Source organism: Gasterosteus aculeatus, chromosome 2 (assembly GCF_964276395.1).
Source record: "Gasterosteus aculeatus chromosome 2, fGasAcu3.hap1.1, whole genome shotgun sequence".
NCBI lineage: Eukaryota > Metazoa > Chordata > Actinopteri > Perciformes > Gasterosteidae > Gasterosteus > Gasterosteus aculeatus.
In genome coordinates this window covers 20,616,392-20,631,359 of record NC_135689.1, presented here as the reverse complement: position 1 = coordinate 20,631,359, position 14,968 = coordinate 20,616,392, and the positions used below count along the sequence as shown (strand labels likewise).

Here is a 14,968-nt window from a genome sequence, read left to right as displayed (position 1 = left end):
AAAAATCAAACCAAGTACAAATAAAAAATAACAAGAGCTTTCCTGGAAAGCGGAGAGGAACCATGTAACGTCAGATACTACGATACGAACCAGTCGATGAGTCGACCAAAAAGGCATCCCGACAAAACCAGTGCTTATTGAAAACAAAAAGGAGCAAAGGAGCAGATCCGGAGACCAACCTGTACACTGCTGATTGAAGCTATAAACATCCTCAATGCAACAAGGAATCCAGGTCAATAAGTAATAAGTATTACTGAACACTCCTTTGAAGCGTTCAGTGTGTACACATGATTTCTGCTGGGAATGCTCCTAGCCTCTAGCTCTCCTCTAATGTCTACCTCTTAAGTCTCCAGCAGTGAACTAATCCTCTAGATATTGATAGAGAAGACATGCTCATATGCATCAACACTGTCTGCAGAGCAGACAACAGATTTACAACAGATAAGGTAAGAGAGACGTTCATTTCGAGTGAATTAAACATCCAAACTACACAAACAATAAACAAAAGGTATAAGTAGTTTAAATGAGTGTTTAGTCAAGTATTGCAATAGAGTCTGTGGCTCCCTGAGTATATGTTTTAAAAAATATATATTGTGCTCCACTGTGACGATTTGAAGAGACTGCAAAAAGTGAAAGTTGTATTCTTTTGACCACACACCTACCCCTCAAGAGCCACTTTACTTCCTGTCACTGTTTAGTTTCCCACCCTTTTCCCCCCACATCTGAATTCAGTTCCCCATCACCGCACATATATGTGAGTCCCAATCAGCCACCCAATCAATGTCTGGTTATCCACCTTCCGACCCCAATTTTGCATGTATCAAGCCAGCAGTGTTACTAGTTGTCCTAGTGCTTTTTCGTTGCTTTCTCCTTCTCCAGCGTGCCGTCCGCTCGCGTCTGTGCTTCTTTTGATTTGTTTTGTAAAAAAGCTTTACAAAGAGCTTTTGCCAGCAAAGATCCCTAACCTGGGAAGAAGTATTGTTGTTGTTGTTTCATTCCTCTGCGCCTGAGTCTCAGTCCTGATCCCTTCCATCCACCATTAGCATTAATTAAATAACCATCCATCGCAACGCTAAGATAACGTGTTTCGCATTAGGAATCCCTCTATGGAACAATGTGTGCTTTAACTCTGGAATCTTCTTTGTTTGGGATAAAGAACAAATGTTGTGGTATGGGAGCTCCTTGTATTAACCAAATAAAAAGAGGCTCTGGATTTTACATCAGAAATGACTTACTATGTCATGGTGGCTGAAAGCACTCACCGACACACTACAACTTACCAACAGCAGAGTTGCAGCCCTGTGGCCAAAGTAGCAGCAAGGCGCTTGCCTTGGCAATGTCAGTCAATTATCAGTTGATTTGCCATTTCAGTTTTGCCTCAAAGACGTCATAACTATTGATATATTATACAGATCATGGTCCCGGGACAATGATTCCTATAGACTTTGGTGATCCGGATTGGTCACCATCAATTTTGTTTGAGTGAAATATTTCAAACATTTACAATGGCCCTGGATTTAAGGGAAGGCAAAATCATTTTCAATCATGCAGTGGCCTTTTACTGCCATGTCCAATATTTCCTGAGATCAGTGGACTGTCTGTCCTGTTTATATTTCTATTCGTAAAACTGATCTGCTGGTTTGGCTAAAAAGGCCGAGCTGTGCTTATTACAGTGGAAATAATGAAATGTTCTGCTCTAACAAGAAATCAATACCACAAAAGTCATATAGTGAAGCAGAGGCTCCTTACCTCTGCAGACGGTACCATTCTCTAGCGCCTCGTACCCGGCTTTGCACATGCATCGCCCGATGGGCACCATCCACTCCCCGTCCCCGTTACAGTACAGCTTGATGGGTACATCCACCTCCTCCCCGTTGGGAACACACACCCCTCTGGCTGCCACCAGAGAGGTGCTCTCCGCTCCAGACAAAGTCTCAGGGAAAACGGCGCCATTCTGGATCACACGGGGACATTTCCTGTAGAAGACTCGGACGGCAATTAATGACATGCAGGCGCCATAATCCTGGAAAGCAAGGTAGAAGCCACTGCGCGAAACAGGTCCAAAACTCCGAACTTCACTGTTGATCTTCATGATGCGGCCACCGAGATCCACCTGAGAGAAGCTCTCATCAGCTGCTATAGTGTCCACTTTCACCCAGGGGTTTTCCATCCAGGGTGGGGATAATTTAGTGGCCGTGTCCGAGTCAGACTCATAGTAATAGAGGTTGAATGTCTCCTTGCAGGAGCCAGGGACATTGGGTATGGAACTGCAGTCCCGCACTGAGAACTTCATCTGGACATGGATACGCTGAGCACCCCGGCGGCGAATGTATTTGGTCCGTACCCAGTTGTTCTGACTGCTATCGAAGACATTACACACCTGGTATGTTCGGATAGTGTTCATGTTTTCATCATAACCGCTAACTTCTTCCCACTAGGAGACAGAAAGAAACAAAACATTCAGCTACAACAAATATACAAAGTCTGCAATTACTTTGACAGTAACAGTTGTTATAATGGGAAACAAGTACAAAAAAATTGGTTGTTTGTCAGAGGGGGAAAGAGAGGGAGAATACAGGACTGGAGGTTTTGATGAGTTCTGACAGACGGATCGCACACAGACGCACACCATTGAAACAGTTTGACTGGAGAAACATGTGGGTGGAGGCTCATGAGAGCAGTACCAGGTCATTTGATTGATATGGCCCCTGACCCAGGCTGTCCACCTCACCAGAATCCCCGCTGGGTCCTAAGCCCCTCCAGTACTGATTCTTATGAACATCAATGTACCAACATATATTTATAACAAATACCTCAACCGACCAGCTTACATTAGCGGTAGCCGCAGTGCCGGATCCAACCAATAGTTATTATTGAAAAGTCACTTTAATGCCTTAACTTTCACACTTTAGAGGCTGACAAACATCCTACTGAGTTTAAGACATTTTTAGGTTTTCTATTGAATATTATAATTTCATATTATGAACAGAAATGGATAAAAGTGAGCTCAAGTAGACAAGTTATGAACCTGAAATATCACTTTCTAAGTCCAGTAACGTTACAAATGTTCAGAATAAATACACAAAGAAACTGAACTGGGTTGCTTTGCCTCTTTTGTTTTGTGGTGTGATTATAAACTAACTTTACGTTTTGTTTTATGGAGCCAGGAGGAAGCAGCATCAAGCTGAAAGAGAAGCTTGGACATATTTCTATAGTATGTTACGGTTACAGGAAAATAAAAAGTTAATAAAGGTGTTGCTGCTGTGGTTTCCATTGACAGTGTTAATTTATTTCCTCTGCCTTAAAACTGCCAAATTACTTTTAGCTAAAAGTTCATGGCTTAACAATTTGAATTTAATTTATTATTTATTTATTTACCTTACCCAGGAATGTATCATGCTTCGGAGGTGAAGCATATCTTCCTAAAGATTACCATCTCGCTCCCTTTTTGACCGCTTAACTCAGCCTATGCGTTCATTGGAGAATACATCACAGTAAATGAGACCCAGCCGGTGTGTCCAACACAGGACCAAGACACAGAGCTGTGAAGAATTTGGTTTAGAGATTTCCGTTATATAAATGTTACCTGGTCTGTGAAAAATATCCTTTATCCTGGGAAACTCATATATTATATGTGTTATAATAACCTTTTATATATTAGCATACAGTATAAGTATTATTATGATGTTGTCACAAAACTGAGAAAATGTCAAATCAACCTACAATTTAAGTTTTCTAATCAAAACAACACAAAATCAGTGGGTGCACTTTGAGAGCTTGTAAGAGGCTAGATCTATGAAGAACTTAATGCTCTTGGAAATTAATTGGTGATCTTGTAACTGATTAAATGGTTCGATATGAATGTTGATGACAGCAAAACAGCCACCACCTCAAAGGACAAGACGGGGACCTGTGAAGCTCACAGTCGGCCTCACAAGCTACATTAATCCAGAGTTGTCTGGCACCAAATACAGCTTCAAGACTGTTTGAGGGGTGAATTTTTATATAACTCATCGTTTTTTAATGTATCAAGGTTTAAAATATATAAAATTAAGGGCGGGGAAGGTGGGTCCCGTCAAAGTTCCTATAGCTGGTGTCAACTCTGATTATTAAAGTCACTGAACTTAAGTATAAGTTCAGTAAACTGGAAACTTCTGAATAGATATTGATCTGACTCTGACCATGCTTTATGGTTATTAACATTAACGTATCAAATGAAGGACATGATTGTATTTCCCTCATTTGACAAACAAGCTGGTTCATTGGGGAAGTCATGTGTTAAAGTTTTTTTCACTGAGTGAAATTGTAGCGCATGTATACTTTGACTTATTTAGTTTCATTAACCTTTAATTGGGAGCAACACGGCCATAGGATTAGGCTGTTGTTAGCTGGCTAGCGACATCCTAGCTTGTTAGACTTAGCTAGCTTGGTAGCTTTAAATTAGCGGTGCATTATTTGACCCGCCTCAGCTCCTTAGAAGCTCCAGCTCTCTCCCTTATGAAAGAGGACTAAACCAGGATACGATATATCAAGTAGCTAAAACTAGCGCTGCATTGAGCAGCTCCAACAGTAACATACTGCGTACACATCAACTCATCGGCAATAAACACCTAATAATGTCTTTGATCATAATATAAACATCGCAGTGGACATTTTACTGCAGAAATATCTCTTCTATGCTACATGTTTACCTTTACTGCTGAAACTCTATGAAGCCAGTCATTCTTTAGTACTTGAATTGCTAAAACATAATAATTTGATTCTTGTTTCCTTATGCTGCTTCATTTTAATGATAGAAAAGTCTTGTGTTGTTGCCCTAGGTTTTTGATTACAGAGCCTGTACCACTAACAGTATAATTTACCTTGAAGTTGTAATTATTTTTAGTTTTGTAAACATCTGTAAACACTGAGACAATGGTCTCTCTGAACTGGCTAATTGAGATGCTGAAAGTCATTGTCCCTTCGTAGAGTTTCCAGCCGTTGATCAAAAACTCCTCACTGCTCTACAGATTTCCTTGAATCCTGATTTAATCCACTCACCCCCTGAGATGGTTGGATGGTCCAGCCAAGTTCTGCTGTTGCCGTTGTTGAATCCATTAGTACTTCTGCAAGGGAAAAAATGAAAAAATCTGTAAGATCGATTTGGTATTTGCTAGCCTATTTTGTTGTGTGCTCTCTTCCCTTGGTGCCCTGGGTTGTTTCCTGCTTGTGTGGTTGTTTGACGACTCAAACAAAGGGCAGCTATTGTAACTTACTGTTTTATTCTTTTGACCACACACTTAGACACCCTCAAGAACCACTTTAGAACAAGAACTTTACTTTATTCCTGTCATTGTTCAGTTTCCCGCCCTTTTTCCCCCACACTTGAATTCAGTTAACCATCACCCCACATATACCTAAGTCCTAATCAGTCACTCTATCCATGTCAGTTTATCCACCGTCCGACCCCAGCATCAAACCAGCAGTGTTCCTAGTGGTTTTTTTATGTTCCTGTTTTTGTTGCCAGGCCTTTTTGTTTTCTTATTCTCCAGCATGTCAAGTCTCCTTGTGCCAGTGCTGCTTTTGAGTTGTTTTGTATAGTAGAGGTATTTTATTTGTTGCCAGTAAAGATCCTAAACCTGGAAAGAACTATTTGTCTGTTGTTTCATTCCTCTGCGGCTGAGTCCTGATCCCTCACAGATTGTCCGCCCTTCTCTTTGATTGCTTCACCCGCACCTCCTGTGTGTGTTAACCATGTGTTCCATGTTGCTATCTTTGTTCATGGACTCCACAATAGTTTTACCCCTAGCAATTCCTTCAGGCTGTTTTTGTGTCGTTTGGTTATAGTTTTTCATCATTGTCAGACTTTGCTTTCTCTTTAATTTTTCCATGCCAGTAAATTCCGGTGGATGCTTGTTCAGTCTTTGTGAACCCAAGCTTCATTTAGCCATTTGTTTTTTTTCAACCTAATTCTGTGGTCTGGTCCCTGTACTTGAGTCTGACACAATATTTATAAAAAATAACTTGTTTCATTAATAGAAAGATAGCATTTTCTTATAAACAAATCACACAAATAAATTTGTTAAAATCAGCCAAATGTCAAAAATACAGTACCAGTTTGGACACACCTTCCAATTCAAAGGTTTTTTCTTCTTGTAGACATCAAAACTATGAAGCAATACATATAGAAGTATGTGGTAAACCAAACAATACCCAACAAACCAGAATCTGTTTTATATTTTAGACCTTTTGCTTTGATGACAGATTTGCACACATTCTTTCAATCAGCCTGGTAGTCACCTCGATGGTTCTCCAACAGTCTTTCCCAGAGGTGCTGAGCACTCGTTAGCTGCCATACAACTCATCCCTGACCATCTCAATTGAGTTTAGGTGGGGTGACTGTGGAGGTTAATAATTCCTTGTGTGTTCCTTTGTAGTTTAGATCAGGGGTTCTTAAATCTTTATTCACCTCGGGGCCCAACCTTTTAAGCACAAAGTGGCCTGGGGCCCCTCAAATATCTGCAACCGAAAAATATAATAGAGGGAATATCAAAAAATATATATAAGTGAAGATTGAAAAAAAATATTTTATTCCAAAAAATATAGAGCTGAGTCAAAACTTGAACTTTCAGGTTCACATTTGTTTTTCAAATGAACAAAACTCAACCTGGATTTGGCTCCATACTCAACGCTGATTGGCTTTTGCAAGACAGCGTCTGGCGAATTGTTCGCGCAGTTGAAATATTTCAACGGGTACAAATTGAACGTTTTTTGCATCCATCTAGGTGGCGCTCGCGGCCGCTGATTTGGCCGCAGGCCTATGCTTAAGAATCACTGGTTTAGATGTCTTCAATATTAATCTACAACGTAGTAAAAACAGAAAGAAAGACCATTGAACGAGAAGGTATGTCCAAACTTTTGACTGTATACTGTAGTTAAACCCAGTCTGGTTATCTTCACTTTTGTATGGCCCAAAATCGCAAATTACAAATTTGCCTCAGAGGGCTTCACTGTTTTCTTCACTGTACACATGCAAACATTCCCTTTCCTGAAACCCACACATCGGCAGAGGAAAAAAGGGAAGAAACCTTAGGGACAACATCAGAGGAGGATCCCTCTCCCGGGATGTACAGACTACAATGGATGCCATGTGTACAGAATGAACAGTGTAAAAGATGTACAATACATTCAATTCCTGTAACAGAAATAATTCAAATATTGAGAAGCGAGTAGTAAGACAGTTGTACGGTTTGGACCACTGCAGGGACAGCCACCATCAGATAGAACCACCATCCACAGCCTGTGGGGAGGGAGAGCACAAAGGAAAGGGTAATGGAGCTTAAGCGGTAGTTCTAGAAGGAAGACTCCCTTCACGCCACGCGTAATTTATATATGCTTCAGCTGGTCTCCCAGAATTATCCAATCAGCGGAGATTGGCTGCGCCCAGGTGTATACGACCAACAGAGGCGGCGCTGTGGCTCTAAACCAATCATATAGTTGCTGTCAAATCTTTTAAGGGGTTCTCTGTTACCCCTTTTCCACCAACAACAACCAGGTGCTGGTTCGGAGCCAGAGCTAGAGCCGGTTCGGGGTTGGTTCAACTGACGAGCCTCCAAAGAACCGGTTTGCTTTTCCACAGGCTAAAGAGCTAGCGCAGAGCCAAGTCCTACGTCACAGTTACGTCTCATCTTTCCCAGCAACGTTACCGCGGCGGTGCCAAACACAAACACATCATCAACAATGGCGGACGTTGCTTTGCTATTGATGTTCATGGCTTTGCGGACCTACATCGTCATCGAACACACGGCGGATCAAACATTATTCGTTGTTGTTAGCTCGATTAGCTGCTATCGAAAAATGGCGGATCACAAAGTTTCTCTCGTCTTGTTGGTCACGGTAACCCCGCCCCCAGGCGCTGACGTAAGCGGTTCTTACTAGACCAGCAATGATATGGTGCCACCTAAGAACCACTTTTACTGGTTCGGAGCTGGTGCTTTGGTGATGAAAAACCAAAGAACCGATTTGAAACTAGGCTCTGGCTCCGAACTAGCACCAGTTCTGCCTTGGTGGAAAAGGGGCTTCTGTGTTGCTGTCAGGTGTCATTTCAGTGCGAAACCGGATGCGACCCTCCTCCATCCCAGGCACCTCCAGCAGCCATCAGGTCCTTGGGTTTTCATCAACTCCCTTCTTCACCACCACCACCAGTGCCTGGATTCCAGAGGGGGATTCTGCCAAGCAGCATCACGGCCCCTTGATTATCCCGGTTTAGGATGGAGTCCAATCGCCAAAGATTTCAATATATATACATGTGTAAGAAATGTTTGTCAATTCGGAGAGTCTGTCCTGATTGAAATGTTGGTTTATAAGGACAATGTAATCTTAACAGGAAAATTGGGGCACACTATCCGCAAACACAGTTGTAGGTTCTGCCAGTAGAGAATACCTCCATTCATTAAGTTCCCATGACCAACAGAAAGAGCTCATTTGAATCCTAACCTGTTAACTTGATTTGAAGATAAGTATGCATAATAACATTACATTTTGCACACAGTGCTAATTTCGAATGAAGGTCACAACATTGTGACAGCAGCTGTTTCCCAGGAAACATCTGCTCACTCTGTCACTACACCCGTAAGCCTCTGAGCGAGGTCCTCATCTCTGTGCCACCAGCACGGAGGGGTAATAATAAGGTGAAAGCATGCTGCTATCCAACATATCTTCAATTATTCATTAGATCCTGAGAGTCTGCTGCTGAGTAAAGCATCTTCCTCCTGTTGTTTTGCAGAAAGCTCTTAGCTGCAGATCAAAGCTCACAGATCATCTCTTCGCCAAACTACAATATCAAAATTTGCATAACATCTTTCATAAAGTGCTACACAGATGACTGACAGACAAAAATCTGATCAAGTCAATAAGAAGAAGTGTAGACCGTGAGAACAGAACATGGGGGTGGTTTGGCCGAATGGGGTGAGGGGATAGTAGTCGGGCCAACGGATCGGCTGACGGGGGTTGTGGGGGGGGGTGTCTGTCTGCTGGTGCGAGTGCCACGTGCATATATGCACATATGCGTGTACGTGTCGGGGCGGAACTGCCCTGAATGGAAGGGAAACTGTGCAGCAATTTCACAATTTTGGAATGCATGCATATCAATAATGAAATGAAATATAACAGCAACAAAACATCTTAAAGTGGTAGTGGTTTGATCATAGGTTTATATTAATATTATAGTTATATGTATATTGTACAATTTGAATTGCTTTTCAAATTGCAAGGTAAACAATAGAAAGAATAGTACAGATTTGTACGCCACTATTTTCGTACAGAACAATACTTGTGGAAAGGGGTACTCATGTGTATTCTAATTCTGGACAATGGAAGGATTCAAAATAGATGTCTGAAACAAGATTTCTGACGGGATCCAGAAGCCGTCTAACTTTCTGAAAACAAATACATCATGCTGCTTTTCTCTCGCCTACTGTCATTACAAAATGGCCATTCATGTGAGCTTCTTCTGTGTCTGTACCCATTTGTTGAGATACAGAGATGCAGCCAGGAGGAGGTTCTGGCAGTATCCTTAAAACCAGTTACTCCTGCTGTCTGACAGCATTATAATCCTGACTGGAAAACAAATCCTGAATTAATGCAGTGTATCCGTTTTTTGTAAACATAGACATTTATTTGAATGTTTCCTTTAACTGGGTGGGCGAAATTTGCCACTTTTTGACCTCAATTACAGTTTTTAAATTGTTATACAATCATGGCTCAACGGATTCTATATTATTAGTGTTGCTATTGTATTGCTTTTCATAGTCTTTCAAGCATCCACTGTTGCACCCAAATGGCCCATTTTTCCAGCTACTCGCTTCCTGTTAGTATCAGCAGCGATTAATGAGGAGCTGGGAGAGAGCGGCGAGCCAGGTGTCAGAGATGTCGCTAAACGGGAAAAAAGAGGTCATGAGCACTGACCTGCAACCAATTCGTGCAGACTTAACTGAGGAGGGAGCAAGGGACTAGAGATCTGTGCCACGGCAGCGATACAGCTTATGCTCTTTTCACACTTTCATCACTCGTTTACCAGAAACTTAACTCCAAAATGATTACATGAACAAACGTGTTGAATTAAGTAAACATGCTTCCTGTATCTGTTTCCAACATATTCCAGGCAGTTGGATTTGAAAAGTGAGATATAGAAATATGGAAAATATAATTTTGCCAGATACAAATATTGAGGAGATCTACAAATAACTAACTAAACTAAATTACATACAAAACATCAATTCAGTTTTTAGGAAGAAACATTACTCGGTAAGGCCCAACCAGAAAAAAATAACAACATGGTGACTAATTGTCTGCAGTATGAATTGCCATAAGTTGTGAATTTACAATATCAAAACATACTAACTGGCGGTGGTTAACCACGCCCTTTGAGTGAACGTCTCTCCGCCATGTTGGATTCTTGAGTGAACGTCTCTCTGCCATGTTGGATTTTTTGAGGGGGTTAGGGTTAGTATTGTATTCTTACAATTTAACATTGATTTCTCGTTAAAAATGCAATCATAACACGTTTATTTTACATCTTTAGACTTCACAAAGTGTGTTTACGGGGTGCAGGTCCCCATTCACTTTGAATAGGGTGACGTCATCAGTTGCCAGTCCGTATTTATTTAGTATGTATCACTACGAATTTGTATCTTCAAGATTTTTGTATACATTTTTACGAACAGGTCTTGGAGATCAGGCTGGAATTTAAAACACAGGCGGGTTGACGTTGGCTGGAGCAAGGAAATGGGGACAGAATGGGCAGTCGAGGGCGGGGGTGATTTAGTGTTTGTTGCCCTCCTTTCGTGACTAGACATTCGTCATGCAGCTCCCAAGTTTCTACAGCCAAAATTAAAAATACATGAAGGAATAACTAAATTGTAATACAAATGGCATCCTGTTGAAAAAGCTCTTCTGCTTCATCACTGTCAATTAGGGCTGGAAATCAAATTTTAGTAAAACTTGGTTGTGATGCTGGTTAGCTTCAGAGACTGCAAAGCTCACGCCCTCCCCTTCCCACTGGCTCCATCTGTCCTTGCATTCCTGCACTATATATATAGAGAGAGCTCTTGTTCTGCCTTTCTCTGCATGATTCAATGAAAGTAGGGCAAAGAGGAGGAGTAAGTGGGCCAAGTCCAACACACATAATCCTTGTAGGCTGCGCCACGCTCTGAACGCCGCGCTGGATTAAACCCACAGGGATACATCAGCCAAATTCACTTTGTTTTATAGCCAAGCGTTGTCTGCCAAGCTGCTGTCAGCACCAGCTTTTTTACTCAAACACAGTTTGCTGCTTTGCTCTGATTATGTTTTTTTTGTCAGGTATCACACATTAATGAGCTTGATCCTGATTGTAACCTTTTTTGTTGAAGGTAATATAACTTTTAAATATGGTTCAACTAGAGATCATATTTACAGTGGCTTGTTTTTGCAACCCCCTTGGATTTTTTTTACATCTTGTCATGGACATTTGCTACAAAGATCTGATGCCACCACTTCATTGTAATGCTGTAAATTTACTTACTGGCATCAGGGACGCCCGTAATTTCCTGTTCATTTTTACAATATGTTACAGGTTAGCGTAGGACGACGCGTAATTTTGTGTTCATTTTACAGTATAGGCCAGAATATTACACAAAATCCAATATTCCAATACATTGGCAATGAGCAGGCTGGATGAACTAACAATATTAACTGTTATACTTATTAACTGAAGTTACACCACAACATTCTCAGTCAGTAATGTAAGTGCAGTTTAGCTCTGTGTCCCATCACCATGTCATCAGAAGTCATGTGACTCAAGTCAGTGTGATGGCTCTGACTGATCACTGTCTGTGAGGGCCTTGTAGTTTGGCTCATAAGCGGCCAGTCGGAGACGGTCTGTGAGGTGTCTGTCGGTAGGCGGCAACTGTACTTTGATTTGGTGATTTTTAACTGTGAAAATGTCATCTCTCAGAGGGAAGTTGATCCAAAGTGCACATCTGCTGACGAGATAAAAACGTGCACATCAACTCTACAGACATCCTCGTAAGATTAACAATTAAGTTTCATATTTATAGTCATGATTCTACAAGGCATTGTGATTTCATTAAAAAAAGCACTGTAAGTGAAAAAATAAATAAGCACTTAACTCAATCGCACGGGAATGGACACATCTACATTCTGCAGTCTCTGCACTAGATTTCTGCTCTGAAATTATTTTAATCAGTCTGAATTTGCTTTTGCATGTGGAGTCGATGGTGCACACTTCTCTTCAGTTGCGTGGCCTATTAAGAAACTGGCGGAGTGTTTCTGTAGAACGCGCGTTGAGGGAGCCCAGCTGACAACTGTGTAAACCCCTTTTCAGCTGTTCATTGGTCTTCCGAAGTCTGCCAGAATGAGGCCCAATATGTTCCTGAATTATTTTTTCATTTTACGACAGTAAATGTCGCCGAAATCAACTCGTCAAACACATAATTAACTCTAAAGAAAATAATTAGTAAGTTGTCTCCTTAATGACTCCCTTCTGTGTGCAGAAGTCAGGATTGGCTTGGTGCGGCATGGACCCGCCTCCTGATACATACGCAAGTGTTTTACGACCTGTGATTCCGTTCCATTGATTGGTCAAACTGGCTGCGGTAGGTGAACCAAACCTCGGCCAAACTACCAGTTTCAGAGCATGTTAGCAAATGCAGAATCCCTTTATCTTCATTTCTAAAGCCTCGAATTCAGCCTTGGAGGAAATGGACAAGATTAAAAAGATACATTCCTTTATTTAGCATGCTGTGCTGTGTTGTACCAACATGTCAATAAAGTTAGAAAAAAATATTTACGGAATTATAAGTTCTAAAAGAGTCTTATTCTCACGTGTCAAGCATTAATAATCAAACTATATCGCTTTCATCGATTCGTTGTTGCAGCCCTAATTCATTGTTGTTATAAAGTTATAACAATGACTCAATCTCAACACGTAAGACAAGTAGCTTCGACCGCTGTGCGATGAGGTGTAAGAATAAATTCTGCTACTGGCTGAAGAGCAATGTCAAGTGTTATGGAGTATGATATTTATTAACATTCCGATTCTAAAACGTTCTTTGAAAGAGCGTACTTGTTATATTATATTGGCATTATGTTATCAGTGGAATTAAATGGTCTAAAAATTGCAATAATATTGTTTATCGCAAATAATGTTGGTGCAATAATTTCTCAACACAAATGTGATAATGTGACAGCCAACACGTCACTTTGCAAGAAAGACATTTTTACTGTTTATACTGCGAAGCCCCGATAACTCCACTTTCTATAAAGTCATTGGGATGTTGGGTAGCACCGTCCGTGCAGAGACTGAGCAGATGTCACAGAGTCTACGTCTAGTGATCTCCTGAGGAAACACAACACGCTTCAGTGGATATATGCTTTACAAAAAGTTATGCTTCACTGGTTTCACAGTCTCAGTGTCTTATTGGGGAAATGCCTGGAGGTACTTGGGCCTCCCCAGAAGTATGACTAGTCAGGTGTTGCCTAATCATTGGCTGAATTCAGTGCCTGCATATATCAGCTCATTTTACAAATAATGGAAGTAGAAAATCTAACATGGAATGCTAAATCTAAAACGTGCTCTGCTGCAAATCTAAGTATCAAACATATTTTTGGGGATTACGAGACATGACATGAGTGACCTCTTTGTTAACCTGACTCTCTACTCTAACCTTGACTATAATTGCTGGTATATTGAAGGCTGCAAGCAACAGTCAAAAGAGAAGCAGGCGTACTGTTACGCTATGAACACTACCTACAGATCTCAGGGCCATCTCACTGAATATTTTATCAAAGACAGCTGCAAACTCCTCTTTTTACTTTAGCCTTTAACTAGATATGAATAACCAGATATAAGCCCGAAACCCACTTGATTTTGCATTTCTTTTCAAAAGTTGCTGCCAATATGGGAAATGATTTTAATATAAATAAGAAGATATAGAATAAAAGAGTAAAACCTTGACTAGGTGCACAACAAAGAAAGCTTTGGTGGAATATGCGTTTATGAGCTGCAAAATTGCAGATCGAACAAGTAGAGCTCATGCAAATACAAGCCAGTGCAGAAGTGGGTCAGGCGCTGTTGAGGGCATGGATGATGCTCAATGTTTTCTGCCACTAATCCCAGAGGCTAAATACCATTGTGGTGCTCCAAACACTGACTATTGATTGGTTTAGATAACCGAGTCCACTGAGAAATCACAGCAAAGGGGACCGAGACCAGGCTGGCTTTTTCCCCAGAACAACAAAAAGCAAAAAGGACAAACGTTAGGTGGAATTAGGTCAAATAGTATTTAACTGAAACGGGAAGTTTTCTCACATTTTGTCTAAAGAAATAATAATTATGTAAATATGAAAAGCAGGTGTATTCTAAGTGATTGTTGTTGTTCCAAAGTGCACTTTTGCAGAAAAAGAAAGCAAAAACTAAAAACGGCAGTTATACTTAATAGTACTTGTTATAAAGGATGTGTCATATTTTGTATATTCTATTATCATATATCTCAATTGCTGGAACAATCGAAAACTGACATTACCATGAAACAAATAATAATAATAATACAGGTAATGTAATAACCTGAACTAGGACTCTCCAGACAACAGGGCCAACAAAAGAAAATCAATGAAAATGGGCGTATTTTTTTAACTTTATTAACGTTACTCCTGGAGGCTAATGTGTGTGAATCTAGTCACAGTTGTAATGATATCACAAACAGCACTGTCTCGGTACTAGCTTGTGGAGGACAGATAGCCCCATCAAAGAAAAGCTGTGAACCTATAGGGAAAATCCTGAGCATCGTGCTGAAGAAGACTTGAAAGTAGAAATTGAGACCATAAACACACATTGTCATAGACTAGTAAAGCTTGGGATCAAACCGCAAATCCTATTCTTAAACGATGACCCTGCCCGGCCCCGTATGAGGACGTCAGCCCTTCCAGC

The 14,968-nt window shown here is 40.9% G+C and overlaps 1 protein-coding gene across 2 annotated transcripts in view; it reads right to left on the bottom strand.

Annotated features, from left to right (window-relative positions):
• LOC120829196 (ephrin type-B receptor 2) overlaps nucleotides 1-14,968 on the bottom strand; it is a 33,497-nt gene that overhangs the window by 16,419 nt on the left and 2,110 nt on the right. For both annotated transcript variants that reach the window (XM_040193133.2, XM_040193132.2), the window contains exons 2-3: nucleotides 5,041-5,105; nucleotides 1,750-2,434 (exon numbers count right to left, since the gene is read on the bottom strand). In XM_040193133.2, coding sequence (XP_040049067.2) covers nucleotides 1,750-2,434; nucleotides 5,041-5,105 — 750 coding nt within the window. The remainder of the gene's footprint in view (nucleotides 1-1,749; nucleotides 2,435-5,040; nucleotides 5,106-14,968) is intronic.